At 38.8% G+C, this 17,334-nt stretch overlaps 1 protein-coding gene across 1 annotated transcript in view; it reads right to left on the minus strand.

Annotated features, from left to right (window-relative positions):
* Positions 1-3,650, minus strand: part of WDR86 (WD repeat domain 86) — a 937,643-nt gene extending 933,993 nt beyond the window's left edge. Inside the window, exon 1 of the mRNA XM_044066906.1 lies at positions 2,436-3,650. Coding sequence (XP_043922841.1) covers positions 2,436-2,649 — 214 coding nt within the window. The 5' untranslated portion in view covers positions 2,650-3,650. The remainder of the gene's footprint in view (positions 1-2,435) is intronic.
* Between the last annotated feature and the right edge of the window lie 13,684 nt (positions 3,651-17,334).

Consider the following 17,334-nt stretch of genomic DNA (forward strand, 5'->3'; position numbering starts at 1 on the left):
ATGGAGTTATGATATACACTTCACTAAAAATCTGATGCAAAAAAAAAAAATGCAAACAATCCATAGCTCTCAACCTCTTGGAGCAGGACATCTGGACAAAGCCATAAATAATGGGGGGGGACGACAAAGGCTCAAAAATATGACAATTTTTAAATATTGTTTTTACAAACTTAGAAAGTTGATAGAATAACAGGTTTTGCGTTAGCATGAATTTTCTTAAAGACAGAGTCTTAATCTCAAACGCCTGTGGTGGTGCTGCGGTAGCATTGTCGCCTCACAGTAAAACGCTGTCCGGTTCCGGTGCTGCGGTAGCATTGTCGCCTCACAGTAAAACGCTGTCCGGTTCGATTCTCAGCTAGAGCGTCTTCTGCGTGGAGACATGCATGAATGGGTGTACCTTCGTTGAAGGTTGTGCATCAGGGCTGGTAATTCGGCACATAAAAATCAACTACCAATCATTAGCGGACCGGAGTTCCACTGTGGCGACCCCTAACCGGGAAAAGCCAAATGACACAAAAACTCCTCAATGATTTGCCAGAAAACCACTATTTTATGAGAAAAACATGAAAATAACATACAAAAATCTGGACATTCTACGAAAATCTGTACAGTTGAGAGGTATAAAAAAATCTCACAGAGATACAATTACCTTTTGAATATATCACTGCCAAAGACTAAAATAAAATATGAAGACACAAGAACAGAAACTGTAAATCAATACAAGTTACAAATGAATACACGAGCCTTCCAAACGTGCAGTGCACAGACCAGTAACAACTTATACCCACACGATGCCAGCCATGTCTAATACATTCATGCCATGCAACCAACAACTCCCAAATATACTTTGGTTTCACATATAGGGACAAAGTGTTATTTTGGGCACACAACAACAAATATGCCAGCCAGTTATGTGATACTTCTTCAAATTATGTTATTTTGTGCACATAGTTGCAATAAATGCATAAGCCAGTTATTCAGTTTTTTTTTCACAAAATATAAATATCAATTTATATTTTCATGGCTAATGTACTGCTCTGCCACATGCTCTGTATCACTGCTGAAAATGGTCCCTGGTCCAGCTCATTTCCTGGCCAAAATACAATAAACAACATGGGTGGCATAACTGTCTCACTCTGGGAGTGGGAGAGTGTATGTATGTTGGTCAACTACAATACAATCCAAGTCTCAGTAATGTCAAAAGCCCCACATAAATCATGAAAACCATGGACTGTATTAAAAGATAAAAACACTGGCTACTAAAACTGTAAAACTACAGCACCAATACAAACACAAAGATGTAGGAATGTTCATAACACAGATTAAATATTTTAAAACCCAACAACCCCTGGTCACTGGCAGTAGACAAACATTTAACCCCTGGTCATTGGCAGTACTGACAAACATTTAAACTTGACAAGTCATATTAAAAACACAATGTTCATACTTTCAAATGCAATGTATGTAAACTTGCATATCTTCTACATTTTATTTTACACACACACACACACACACACACACACACACACACACACACACACAGTTTTGGCAAAGCTGAAATCAAATAGCTGTATGCTTTCGGTTTTATGTGAGATCGCACAAAGCCATTTTGAAATTATTCATATATAATTCTGTATTAGCCTAGGCACAGACTACTGCAAAAAAAGTAGTTTGACCATTAAACTATCTTACATTAACAAAATGATAATTTAAAGAGTGAAAATTAAAGGAATGGTGACTGAGTTTAGTGAATAGTGGCCCAGTTTATGATTCACACTCTAGAATGACAGTAAAGATACACAAAGGCCCAAGTGACAACTTCAAATTATCTAAATAGCTAGACTGAAGACAGAATTTGGAACATAAAGTTACTTACTCGTCGACCAGAGCAGCCGTGAAATAAAACATGAATACAACTGTAGACAACACCACACACACACACACAAAACCTGTAGATGGTTGGGAGGCAGGTTTGTAAAAAATGCATGTATAAAGACCATCACTGAAGTACATGCATTTCCAAACTGTCCATGATTTGTCTCAGAATGTCCCTCTGTTCTTTAAAACATATATGACTTTTAAGACAAAAACAACGCACAATAATATTAATGTTATTGTCAGACATTATCAGAACACGCATTTTAACTACAAATTTCCGATAGTCAACTTGTGTATGCAAATGACATCAGTATTCACGTCAATTTATGTCAAATGCAAATGACATCAATATTCACGTCAATTTATGTCAAAATGTATCAATGGATGCATTTTAAAGTACAACTCATATACTGTCAACTCTCCTGAGAAGCAACTTCAGGGTTTTAAAAAAGTGTCCCAAGACTGCGCATTTTTTCTTTATTATTCGGGCTTGTACTCTTTATTCCCGCGGTAAAAGATGAAAAAATTGTATTACTTGTACATTTATCAAATATTACCTTGGAAGACCATACAGCATTGGTGGTCCGAAGTACTCCAGAGCCGGGCTGTACCGTCTTCGCTACATGTCAGCAGGTGCCTCCTGTCTGGGCTCAAGCTCATCCAGTTTATCCCCCCGCTGTGCTCCGAGCAGACCCTCCGCAGGTAAGGACATCTGGAGCTGCCGCTGCCCATCCTCACAGTGAGAGGAGGGAGCGTGGAAAAAGGATTCATTCGTCTCGTGGCAGCACAGCCTACAGTTGATAGCGCCTTTCAGCTGGTAATCAACTCAGCCACAGTTTTAGTCTTTCACCGACTGAGCAGAAGAGACAGGTACCCAGAAAGAGCAGGGCAGTAACCCACGAATCTTCAGAGGCCGGTACATAATCCACAAAACTCTTAGAAGATAATACAGCCAAAGTTTTCTGTTCAGAACGTCCCTCCGCTTTGGCCCTAACTTCTCAAAAATTCAAATTACTGTGAAAGAAACACAGGGCACGTACTGGGTACTTACAGACAAACTACAAATGTCCAGCCATCTTTGACCACAAATCAAAACCAGATGCTGATAAATGCATATCTGTAACTATTGTTAGCAAATGTAGGGAGTGTAAAAATCCAAGGAATTTTCGCTGTAAATACGATGGGGATAGGATTGCAGGATGATGAATGAAGTTGATCCTTAAACAAAGCTCGTTGTACAACAAATTACAGGCTATTAAAACTGAGAGTTCTTTGTCGACTGACTGACATTGTAGAACAAACAAGACTCAACTACGGTTCAAGACGATTTCAGCTTCATCCTGTGGATAATTGTGCTTTCTGTTTAGCTGATATGCTGGTCATGAATAATCTCAAAAAGGTCGTCAGTATATGAACAAAGTGAAAGTGTGTATAACGTTATTCTACACAGATGTTCGAAACTCAAACAGAAAAATGTAAACCATTGTTCAGAAGTCCTAAAAGAAATACTTATTGGGAAGTCCAGTCTTCCATTAACTTGTCACTTAACTAACACTTGTTCTATCATCTTGAAAATTGTTGGATTTTATACTGCTTTTGGGATTACTTACTCTGGATTAAATTGTTGCAGCACTCCCACCCCCTGTCGTTTTTTATTAATTGTAGTTCAAGGCCAAGTTGTCAATCTCTGCTGTGCAAGGAACAAGCGCGAGCAGTCAGGCTTCCTTTAGGTCCTAGAGCTGACCGGTTATCTTCACCTGCATGAAGGTATCTGTTTATCAACGGTCATTCGACTAAATTTCTGAAGTGGCGCGTGCAAATAAGGACAAAAGCTATTATGGATTAAGGAACCAGGTGTGCACTATTGCTTAATTCTGAACAACGAATGAATAACGGAATGTTGTATTTAACACTAAGTACTTGGTTAGTACCTCTCAACTGTACAGATTTCCACAGGATGTCCAGATTTTTGGCTCATATTTTTACGCTGTACCTCATAACATCTGTGGTTTTCTGCCAAATCACTGTGATGATAATGGGGTATGAAGACACTAAATAATAATATACATTTGAGTTTCAGACTTCAAATCCTTCAGAAAATGTACGTCGAAACAAACCCTGTTATTCTAGCAAATGTCTAAGTTTGTAAGAGCAGTGTTTAAAATGTGTTCCTATTTTTTGGCTCTTTGTCCCCCCATTTTGTCGTGATTTGTCCAGATTTCTTGTGCTAAGAGGTTGAGAGTTATGAGTTTAGTTATATAGTTTTCAATTTTGAATACTCCTGCAGAATTACAGGCGTCAGATGTGTCCATTAGGAGTAATGAATCAGTGTGCCATCATCAGAATCAAGATTTATCAATCACGATTAAATGAGAGCCAAAGGGTAACCCTTTGAAATATCGGGACCCACTGGATTAGGGTTGCCACCTTTTCAAATGGCCAAAGTGGGACATTTTCGGGACACGCTTCAGATTTTACAGGCCGACACATACCCACGGTCAGTACAAAGGATAAAACTTAACTTTTTTTCCTAAATAAAACCTTATTCTTGTAGCAGTTTAGTTGCTTATTATGTTTCTTGTAACATTTAGGTATTTTAGATACAGATATAACTATTTTATGCAACTATTACATAAAATATGGGACATAATTATGTCCTACAATCTCAGGACATTTGCCCTTTTTAATATTTTTTGTCAGGACACAACTGCCCAAAGAGGGACTGTCCCTCTCAAAGTGGGACAGGTGGTAACCCTACACTGAATCGAGTACGGACACGCGGAGACTGAATAACCTAAATATCGGACTTGTATATACTAAATCTTAGATGCCAGTTCTCGGTTTATACCCTTTTTTCCGAGGTATGGCGATATCGGAGTTGGTATATACAAATTTGGGGGTGCAGGCCTCTACCTTTGCAAAAAGTAGTTTTAATCTTCTCCTGTGCTTTCCGTCTTTTTTTTTTTTTTCTCGGCACTTGGCATTTCGAGTGCCGGCATGTCACAAGTGCTTTAGCACCATTAACAAAGGAAACATCAGGAGCCAAAATGCCATTTAAGAGTTATTTAGAGTCCCACTCCCAGCCCTATAAGTAGAATACATAGTAGGGTTAACACAGTCAAAAACCCTCTACCCCACCATCAGGATTAATAATAGATTCGTAGTGCTCCAGATTATCAGGATCAAGAGGGTCCAAAAGGATTACTATAGTCAGGACCACCTAATTGTTAAATTAATCAGGGCCCAAGGCATCCAGTTAGAATTAACATACTCAGAGACACATAACGTCAGTATTAACAAAGAAAAGAGGTTAATGACAAGAGGGGTGCAGCCAGGATTTCTGAAAGCATACACTAGTTTCCATGCAGGTAATGCCCTCCAACACCCACAGAAGTCAGGCATCCCGTCGCATACACACACCATGACAGACATTACTAGGAGACAAAAGCAGGCATGACCAAGAACTACACCTTTTCCTGATTATGTAAAAAATAGGATCCAGAATGCTGTCCCTGTTAACGATTTTCTTTTTGGATTACAATTCCAAAATGTTCGGTAATAGAGGAAAAGGATAAAACTGCAAAACACTAAACAGTTGTGTCACCTTTCAGTTTCAAACTGCATGAGGGAATGGATCTTCATCAGCATCATAATATTTAAAATAAGTACTGCACAAAACAGAGTAAAAAGTTTAAATTTGAGAGCACACAGGCTCAAGAAAACATATAAATAAAATGAAACTCATCATTTTCTTCTTATCCATGTCTCACAACCTCATGACAAAGCACAGCACATGAAAGAGATGTGATATTTTAACGGATAAACAATTAAATGCAGCTAGCTTTAAGGTATATCAAGATCCAACAATATAATGCATGATCCATGGTAGGATTCCCTGGGAGAGTTCATCCTTCAGAAAACTAACCATTAAGACAGGCATGATGGAACAGAAGGCAAAAAAGCAACAAAATAGCCTTTTCTCAACAGGGAAGTCCTTCACACAACTTTGAGATAGAAATCTATTGCAAATAGGAGGCTGATTTTCTCTTCAAGCAAAGACAATATCATTGAATAATGCCATGTCCATAGGTTCATAGGTAGGTACTAGGCTATCAGCCTAAGGGCCTAAGTAAGCCTAGCGAACAAGGTTCCCTGGCTTACGCCACCCAAGAAAGTTATTTTCCTGTGCCCCTGTCGAGCAGAGCCATAGAAGTGATCCCCGGGTGTATTTCCTATTTCCCATCCACTTATCAAGATTTTTCTTGAAGAGTGCTAATGAGGAACTTTGCTTGACATAGATGAGTAGTTTGTTCCAGAGTATGGGAAGTCTCTGGGACAGGAATCTATCCCTCCAGCATGGCCTGTTTATTGTGGTGACAAGGTTTAGGTCCCTAGAGCATGTAGCTCAGAGGGATTGAGATTTCTTTAGGTGTAGTATGTCCAACAGCTCTGGGTTTGACATAGCTTTATATGTTAGGCAGAGATCACCTCGGAGTAGGCGATATGCTACGGAGTAAAGCTGGAGTTTTTTGAGACAGTCAGTGTAGGGCATCTGTTTGAGGCCAGTAATCCTCTTTGTGAGGTACTTCTGTGGCCTTTCCAGCTGCTACAGATGTCTTGTGAGGTACATTCCAAACGGGGTATTGTACTCTATAGTGGATCTAATGAGTGTTGAGTAGAGGGGAACAATTACCTTTTTTTTCCTAGATGAGAACCCTTTTGTGATTAGGTGTGCCACGTAGAAGGATTTCCTGACTACTGCGGTGATGTGATTATCAAAGGAGAGACTACTGCCCACCTGGGTCCCCAGGTCTTTTATCACACATTTGGCATTAAGTAGACTGCCACCTATGTGGTAGTTCATGGGTACAGAGTTTTTACCAAAGGGGATGACAATGTACTTTTTGGCATTGAGCTTGAGGCCATGGCTCTGACACCAGGCATCTGTCTCAGTGAGGCCCTTCTGTAGGATGTCCACATCATTTGGGGACTCAACTATGACTCCTAGTTTGCAGTCATCTGTGAACTTTGTAGCCAAAGGCCTTCTGTGTTAGCCTGTACTTCAGAGAGGTAGATACCAAACAGAAGAGGTCCCAGGACTGAACCCTGTGGTACTCCACTTGTCACTGGTTTGAAGTCAGATTTGGAGTCTGCATCTTTTACACTGTGGGTTCTGTCAGTGATCCAGTTGGCAACCCATCTTGTGACGTAGGGATTTATACCTAGTTTAGTGAGTTTAGCTATAATTCCAGAATGGGGAATGGTGTCAAAAGCCTTGGCGAGGTCACGATAGGCTGTGTGAACCATCTTACCCTCATCTAGAGCTTTGGTGACTGCCTCAAAGAAGTCAATCAGGTTCAGGAGGCATGATCTACATTTCACAAACCCGAACTGGGTGGGGTCCAGAGCTTGGAGGTTACCAATGTCTTTGTTTATGAGTTCCATGATGATACGTTCCATGGCCTTACAGACCAGGCTCGTCAGACTAATAGGGCGATAGTTCCCAGGATCAGTGGTGGCTCCCCCTTTGAGGAGTGGAATAACTGTTGTTGTGCGCCATTCAGTGGGCACAAAGCCTGATGTGAGACTATGAATGAACATGGTGCTTAGGTGGGGGAGCCAGTTCGTTCTGAAGTTCATGTAAAACACAGCCTGGGATGTTGTCTGGTCCCATGGATGCTGTGTTTTTGGTTTTAGAGAGTGCAGCTTTTACCTGCATAGTTGTGATTACAGGGACTATGCATTCTGCCTATATAGTTATGGGCCCTTTAGGGGTGAGAGAGGGGTAAAGTTAGCACTGAACCTATCTGCCAGGACGTTGGCAATATCAGTTGGTTCTGTAATTTTCAAGCCGTTGTGCTGTAACTCAGAGCAGATCTGGGTGTTGCCACTGAGATTCTTGACATAGCTATAGAATACTTTGTGGTTGTCCCTAGAATCAGTGGCAATTTTGTTTTCATAGCTAGCTTTGGAGGATCGGCTTCTTACTGAGGCTGACCAAGGAACTCCTCCACTCATGGGATTTTACTCTCTTTTGCAACAGTTTCTTCCTTCTGTTGTAGAGTTTGTTTATGGCAGGAGACAACCAGATTGGCTTCCTTTTTTTGGAGGATAGCATCTTGGTTCTGTTTGGGATAGCACGATCCATGCACTTATGTAAGTGCTTATAGAGTGCATCTATGTAAGATTCAGCAGTCGTAACTGTATTGTCCATCTGCATGGGTGTCATGAAGTTCGCCACCTGTGTCTTAAGAAGCATGAAGTTGGCTTTGGAGAAATTTTTTACTGTGATTTCCTTAATGGGAGGGTGGGGGCAGGATGTGTATATCTAGGGTGATTAGCTTATGGTCAGATCTGACCAATGAGGAGTTGACTTCAGGTGTAGAACACCGGTCATTCATGCTGGTAAAGACTAGGTCTAGGATATTGTTGCCCCTGGTGGAGGTGTGGATAAGTTGATCCAGGGCATTGGAATTTATGAATTCCAGAAAGCGTTGAGCAAAGGAGTTGGTACATGAGTAGTTTTACCAGTTAATGGTGGGGTAGTTGAAATCGCCCATTATTAGGGTGTTTGGTTGAACCCTAATATTTTCCAGTATAAGAGGAGTGGGAATCCTGGGGCATGGTGGGGGATCTGTAGCATGCTACAATTTGTATTGTAGTTTTGCCCAGAGTTAGTTGCACTTGGATAACCTCGGATGCATTATGTTGAGCAACTAGCCTGGAGGTGTGGATATCCTTAATGAATATGGACACACCTCCGCCCTTGGTGTTCCGGTCCAGATTTGGTGGCTGAAAAGTGTGGTATGAGTTATAGCCTGGAAATGTAGGAGTGCTCTCTGGAGCCTTGAACCAGGTCTCAGTCACTGCACAGATATCAGTGTTCTCCATTTTAAGGAGTGCCTAGAGGGAGTGCATTTTGAAATTTAGACTTGTAGCATTGAGTAGCATTATCCTGAGTTTTTGCTTGCCTGTTCCTGTTATGGTGGTGAATTTGTCATTTGAACCTTGCCTAAAAAAGGCACTATAGGGTCAGCAAGAGCCTTAGCCAGTATCCGGAATCCCAGGGGGTGACAGGTGCAGGCCATCTCTGGCAAAGCATCGTGGTCTGTCGACCATGTCGTCCCAGGCAGACAGATAGTGGATCCCCTTAGAATGACACCAGAAGCTTAGCCAATTGTTGAAGTCAATCACTTTGTCCTTGTACTGTGGTATCATTCTGGGCGATGGCAGGATGCTACTCAGGGCTAGGGTCATACCTACCTGGGCTACAAGATCGGAGAGCTCTTCCATGTCTCTTTTCATGTAGTCCAGGGAGGTACATCTCAGATCATTCACACCAGCATGGACAATGACAAAGTCATATTTGTATTTGTTGTGGATGTAGTCTAATAAGACCTGTGGATCAAACAGGTAATGTCATGGTGGTACCCAATAGGGTTGTTTAACAAACTTGTACCAGGCCTCATCCCTTTTACTGCAAAGCATCTAATTCCATTGGCTATGTACGTGCTTCAAAACTTTCTGGATATCCAGTCAGCAGATCCAGTTCCAGAGATATAACAAGTACAGGGTTGCACTCAAGGCTTTTTCTGGTTTCAAAGAAAGAAATTCAGCAGAGAGCTATAGTAGATCTTTCAAACAAGGACATATTTATAAAATCATATGAACTGAAGATGTTAACTTTACAGATCCCCTTGCCTCTCCTGCAACAAGATGATTTTTTTACTGATTCTAGCTATACAAGATGAAGGTAGGAATGGCCTCCTACTGTATCCAGGCTATTTACAAAATATTTAGCTCCTGTATTTGCACATCTGAGATCGAACAGAGTTAATGATGGGCTCACTCATGCAGACTCTCTTGAGATATCTGCCCTGCAAGAAACTCTTCTATGTTTTTCATGTCTAGACATTGGCTGAGATTTCGAAAGGGTTACTGCAAGAGGAAAACCTTAACACATCTGTTTTTCCACTCCTGGTAAGCCTTTCTAGGTATTAGACTGCCCTGCTACTGAGGTTTCCAACTATCAGGAGCCTCAACATAGAGGGTGGTCCTGCAGACAGAGCTGTATGCTAATACAGTAATATGGGCAAGCATTTAATTAGCTATCTGTTCTCCCCCAGATATGCTAGCTGTTTCCAATTTACATTGCTGAGTAATCTGGGCAGTCACAGGGCCCCATAGATTTCCACTGTAGGACATTCAAAAGACAGTAGTCAAGCATTCAGTCCTATGGAAGCAGTAATGGTGCAGATAAGTTTAGTGAAGATGTGGAGGTGGTGTGAGTTAGTGTGTGTGCGCATGTGTGTGTGTGTGTGTGTGTGTGTGTGTGTGTGTGTGTGTGTGTGTGTGTGTGTGGTTTGCTTGGTTGGTCACCGGGGGGGGTGGGGTTTAGGCAGGGATTCAAGAGTGTGTGTGTGTGTGTGTGTGTGTGTGTGTGTGTGTGTGTGTGTGTGTGTGTGTGTGTGTGTGTGTGTGTGTGTGTGTGCGTGAGAGCTTGTTTGAGTGTGATCATCTGTGGGAAGCCTTGTTTGTTATGTTTGTGTGTGTGTGTGTGTGTGTGTATGTGAGTGTGGAGGATGCCTTTGTCAAAACAATGTATGGGTCACCAAGGAAAACACTACTGCCATTAAGTCTGACAATGCTAATGTTAGAAAAGTGCAAATCAGCAATATGTTAATGAATTGATTTTTTATTTTATTTATTTAATATTTGTTAACCGGGAAAGTCCGACTTGGAACAAAGCCAATTTTCAGCAGAGGCCCGGGGATAAACACTCCAGATGCATGTCTTTGTAATGAGGTCTTTCTCTTTCCAGCCATAGCTGTTTTTGAATCGCATAATCTCACCATTTTGTATATTAACCTGCCTGCAGTAAGCAATTTGCTCAAATGATAGAGATCTTTCTCAATCCTAGGGACTGTCTGCATTATACAGAATTTAGACTTAGTCTGTTCAAATATTAAGAGAACTCAGGAGCAGTTGTGGATGCAAAGATTTTGATTACTTCTCTCTATCAGACAGGATTCAAATAATAGGATTATGGCATTTTTCATTCTTAAAATGAAACACAAAATGGCTATTTAACAGCCAGGTAATTCCTGAAAACACTGGAATTTGTGGTTTTGTCTATACTAGTTGTTCTTGCAAAACTTCATTTGAATAAAATCCATTGATAGGCACAGTATTTAGGGAATTAGTAGGACCAAAAATTAAAGTGTAGCCTTCTTCTTCTAACATCCTTTCTCAGTTATAACTACCATCCCTGAACCCAGGTTTCCCTTTCCTTCCTCATCCCAGATCAGAAATTATCTAAAGATTATCTTGTTTGAGTCAAAAGTTTTATTTGATGTTTTTTTTTCCTGCTTAGAAAAAAAGTAACACGGGCCTGCTTAAAACTGATGGATGAGTAAATGGAATTCTAAACTTCAACCCACCTACCTACGCATGCCACACACACACACACACACACACACACACACACACACACACACACACACACACACACACACACACACACACACACACTCACTCACTCACTCACTCACTCTCACTGATTATCTATACATGCACTGAATCAGAGATGATGTTCTTTGTATAAACTGCTGTGCTGCGGTCATAACTTCAGCAGTCTTTGCTGCGGGTAGTATACTACATTCAGTTAGAGTTTTAGAGCTCCTTACATCTCCTGCCCCTATTGTTTCCACTCAGAACCATAGCTATGCCATCTGGTGCCCTGTACAGTTCCCCATACTGCATTTCCTCATGTGATATCCTCACAGCTTAATAAAACAATACCAGTAAAATACTCCAGTCTTGCTCCTGTGAGCTTTCACCCAGGGAAGCTGCCCCTTCATGACAGTTATAACTCTATCTCCCTGTCACAGTATAAAGGAGGACATATCAGCTATCTTCACTTCTTCCTGCCCCCTTAGTATCATACAGATATCCATTACAGTCTGTCATGCTAAGAGTGGAAAAGCATTACCCGTACAAGATTTTCCCTTTTTTGTTTTGTTTATTTAACAGCTGTTATATTTAGGTGTATTTATATAGTTCCACTTTTACATAGTATTCTATTGATTTGGAGGTCTAGGGATGCTAGCCAAGGAGGTAAGTTTTAAGGATAGAAACAAGAAGTGTGTTTATTGCTTAGCCTCAACCACAACTTTGCCTCAAGCAACATTTATATAGATTGCATGCCTATAACTACAAAGGCTAGATGAGACACATTGCTTGCTCATTGAAATCATAAGAAATGTGCCACCTTTACCATCATTCATCTATGGCATCTGACAGTAGACACTCAGTCACCTCATAAAGGAAGTCTCATCATAGTCCTATGTAGTCAGTGAACACCTCAGGACTTTTTTTAGATTGAGGATGCCATTGCAGAGGAGTCATAATTACTACTTGTCATAACTGTGAATGAAGAAGATTGTCCTTCTGAGGACAATATCTCTATAGTTTACCCTAGGTTGGAAAATAGAAGGCCTCACTCAGACTTCTCACAAACCTCTCCTATGATATCTCTAGGTGAATTTTATTAGACGGGTTTTAGACCCTTCTTCAAGGCTGGCAGTCAGGGCAAGCTTAACTGTCTACATTGGGCAAATGCCCAGTAAAACATAGCAGAAACATTCTTCCCATTCTGACTAAAGAACCATTGAAGACTGATGCTACATAGGATGATGATGATGATGTAGCTTACCTTTCACAAATATCCTTCGCATTATATTACAGTGAGGAAATTACCCTGTCATAGTTTTAGTGCTCCCTGTCTTCACATAACTTTTTCCCTTATTTTGATGAAACACATTTCATTTCTTTTTTATAAATTTTGCCTTCATTGTTCCACTTAGTCCTTTTTCCTACATTTATAAATCCTCCAAGCCTCCACTGTTGGTTTTTACCTTATCTTCAAGGAAGACTCACACTATCCTGTTAATCTGTTAATAATTATCAGATTAAAAAAAATCAGAAGAGACATAAAATATTACAGAACATTTTGACTGTAAACCCTACCTTTTCTACCCTAAAATTCCCTTTTTTAATGAGAGCTTAACCTTGGAACCCATATTACTGAAAAAAACTTTAATTCTGGTAAAGAGTATTCCAGTGAGTCTTAAAAGTATTGTTTTAATTAGGTAAACTTTCTTCATAAGGGGTAACACAAATCTCCTCCACAATTGGGCTGCCTCTCTTATTTACTAGAATCTTGCCTCTGTACATTTGAAACTAATTTGTCTCCCTCAAAAATAATGTAAAATAGTTTTATTGTTTGAAAACCCATGCATCCTGTACTTCCAGTTTTATCAAATTCTTTGTACTTCCTTTTAAATTTCCTTCCAAACTAATAACAAAAACAAGCAACTCTCGGAATATTCACAAACACCAAAAACACAGATGAATTCTGTGAGGTGAAGCCAATAGGACAACAGGTGACCATAAAGAGAATCCAGTTGTGTTCAACCAAATTTTTAATTCAAATGTAGATAATATAAATTTAGTTGAGCGCTTTCGTTCCTGACATTAGGAACTTCATCAGAACAAATAATCTGCAATACAGACATCATACTAGATATTTAAAGGTAAAATCACACCTCCAAAAAGGTTAAAACCAATAAAATCATATTACTGATTCAATACAATTTTAAGGCTTAGAATTTTTAAAGAGGCAAACCACATTTTCTTGAATTATTACACTCCCAGTCTCTTAAGTTTTAATACAGCAGCAATGGAACATGCATCATTCAAACCTGGTAAATGTGTGGCATCCAGTAATAACTGCCACTTTAATTCATTTTTATCTAGGTGCTCATTAATCAAAAAACCCCTAGGATCAAAAACTACCTGTTCAAGAATAGTAAACTTGAAAAAAATGTATTGGAAATTGTGCAATGTGCCTATATATGGTATTTGTATTCATGCATTTTTTTAAATGTCAAGTAGGTGTTCGTGAATTCTCTCTTTTAATCTCCCAGGGGTTTTGCCCGCATAAAATGTTGAGCATGTGTTACAGTAGGCCAGATAGACTACCTGTTTAGAATCACATGGAAAATGCCCTTTTATTGAATAGGTGCTACCTCTGACCATAACTTGCTTTCCCACTAGTATGTTGGGGCACTCTGAACACCTCCCACATTTTGTCATGCCTTTTCTTCTGGCTGTACAAAATAGCTCCAGCAATTTTTTAGAAAGATGTATCCTTTTAATAAATAACATATGATCTATTTCTAATTTTGTTAAGAAGATCATAATCAGTGGAAACAAATGATCCAATTCTTTTTAGACAATTAAAATACCCTTATGGTCCAAATTGTAAGTGGTAATAAAGCATGTGTGCTATTGATTCAACAGGTTCCCTCCACTGCTGTTGGCTGTATCAACATTATTGTCAGTGGGCATTGACAATGGGGCATTTGTCCCACCTAGAATGGGTTTGTAAAACCCTGATTGTCGTTTTGTAATGACCTCCTGTTTTATTGATTAGACAAAGGAAATAGGATAATCTCTCCTAATAAACATGCTCTGGATATTGTCATACTTCTCTATACGTTTGTTTTGTCTGTAGTCATCCTGGCCATTCTCATGAGTTGCCCTTTCACCACTGCATTTTTCTGATGTAAAGGTTGCCAGTTTGAGAACTGCAGATAAGTATTAGAAAAAGCAGGTTTGTGATAAATGTTAGAAAAAAAGGCCTTGTGTTTATGGTTTTTGGTTAATTCAATATCTAAAAAACAAATTTTACCCATTATAGGACAATGAAAAATTAAAAAAGGGAACAATATTATTAATGTAATTAATAAATTCCACCAATCTCTTGTCAGAGTCGGTCCATAAAATAAAAATATTGTCCAAACATAGACTGTAAAAGGCCCAATATTGCTGAAAACACTGCTGAAAATGTAATTCATCTCCCAAAAGGCCATGACCAAATAAGCATAACTGGGGGCGCAAGCTGTCCCCATTGGCACATGAGTAACCTGCCTAAAATATTGACCATCAAAGAACAGAAAATTATTCATGAGCACTAACTCCATGAGTGTAACAATGATACTAATATTGTCAGATTCCATAATGTTAAGATCCTGCAACACTTCTTCAAACCATAATAATCCCTCCTCGTGAGGAATGACAGAAGAAAGATTGTTAGCATCTATAGTAACAAAAATGCAATTCTCATCAAATGGAAGGGTATTTATTTTTTGTAGAAAATGCCGTGAATCTGTGCATATTTGTGAAATGGCAGCTACTGAATCTTTAACTAAGTGGTTAATGTACTTGCCAATATAATGTGTCTTTGACCATTTAGCATCTACAATAGGTCAAGGGGGGTCAGAAAGATTTTTATGAATCTTGGGTATGCTGAATATTCTGTCTGCAACCTTTTTATCATTAAATAGAAATCATAATTTCTCTGATTCAGTTGGTCCTGCTTTAACATGTCGTATAGCACAGTGTCAATTTTTGCATAAGCAAAAAAAAAAAATATTCCTAGATACCTCTTCATTGGTATCCGATAGCAATAATGACATAATTTTGTTGCTGTACTCAACACTACTCATGAATACTACCCCCCTTATCTGATTTCATGACTCTAAGCTCTTTGTGTGAACAAATTACTTTTAATAACATACTTTCATTTTTATTCAAGTTATAGAACTTGTTCTCAATGTGTTGCATGTTCAGTTGCCTAATATCCTGTCCACACAGACATTCAAACATCCTAATGGTATTATTTAATGGTGGGTTAAACAAACTGCTCCTACTGATAGTATTTACACTGTTAGATAAACTATTCTGTGAAAATCAAAGAGCAAAATGTAACTTTCGGAAATATAATTTCAAGTCAATCAAAACATCCGCAATATTGGTATGCTTAGCTGGAATGAAACTCAGCCTTTTAGATAAAAGGTCAGCATGCTTAGTGTTTACCGGTTTATGAGTGTAATTGTATATAGTAAAGTCATTTAGAGTATTGTTTACCAGCTTTGGGAAAGTGTTGTTGCTTGCTGCTGTTGGCTGTATCAACATTATTGTCAACGGGCATTTGTTCCACCTAGAATGGGTTTGTAAAACCCTGACTGTCTTTTTTTAATGACCTCCTGTTTTATTGGTTCCACAAAGGAAATAGGATAATCTCTCCTAATAAACATGCACTGGATATTGCCACACTTCTCTATAAATTTTTTTTGTCTGCAATCATCCTGGCCATTCTCACAAGCTGCCCCTTCACCGCCACCTTTTTCTGATGCAAAGGTTGCCAGTTTGAGAAATGCAGATAAGTATTAGAAAAAGTAGGTTTGTGATAAATGTTAGCAAAAAAGGCCTTGTGTTCATGGTCTTTGAATTAAACAGAAAAATATACCCAGGCAATTGTTTTTAGGGTTAGACCATGGATAGGTCAGAGGGTCTCATTTTTGGTTGGCTTAGTCCTTTATGAATATTCTTACCTTATATTGGTATATTTATTAAGGTTCCCTAATTGAATAGGGTCATACATTTATTGCACTTTGTGTACCCTGTTTTGGGGAAAATTGAATGTCTTGGCACTTTTTCCTCCACTTTCATCTTCACAAATCATTATGTAATTATTGCTGAAGAGTGGAGTAGTCATTAATCAATTCAGTGAAAGTAATGCAAAACTTAATATACAAATATAAATATAATTTTATGTATTCTTCCAATGATGAAAACCACTAATTTATTAGCCCCCTTCTGTAACTTTCAGCTTAATGATTCTATTGTTATTCCCTTTTGCAGAAATCCTGGTCAGGTGTGGATACATTTCTTAATTTCCAATTCCATTTCTTCAGCTCTGGTATATTGTACTATTCTTTCAGACTATTCTTGAAATTCCACGTGGATTCAATTTTACAAGACAGTGTATTTAGACAACAGTTGAATTCTTAATCCAAGAGTTCTTGAAAGTCCTGAAGTTTTTAATTTTGTTAACCAAAAGCTACATAATATCGTAGGTTAGCTACATTATTTACAAATTCATTGTGATATTCTTCAGGCTTCTGTAAATCTGAATTTAATTTTGAGGTTATTTCACCTGAGTTTACTTTATTTCCAAGGTTTCTTTTTAAAAATTTAAACAAGAAAAATAAATTATATCTAAAATAAGGACTTTGGGAACCTATTTGGTTACGTTTTTATGAGGCCCATGATAGAAAATAGATTTCTGATCTTCAGATAACTATATGTTAAACATTCTTTTTAATTAACTTGGGCAGAAGCAAAGCTGTCTGCAAAATTTTCTGGATAGGCACAAATACCGTCTAAATACATCACCTCTATAATCCAAGTACAGTAAATATAAAGGCCATTCTTTCCATTAGGGTGGAAGAACACATTACCTCTGACCCAGGTAATGTCTACATTTTTATTTCCATTTTTGATAAGTTATATAATGCTCCCATAAATGAACAGATGTATGTGATCTAG

Source organism: Protopterus annectens, chromosome 3.part1 (genome assembly GCF_019279795.1).
Source record: "Protopterus annectens isolate FY-2018-M chromosome 3.part1, PAN1.0, whole genome shotgun sequence".
Lineage (NCBI taxonomy): Eukaryota > Metazoa > Chordata > Ceratodontiformes > Protopteridae > Protopterus > Protopterus annectens.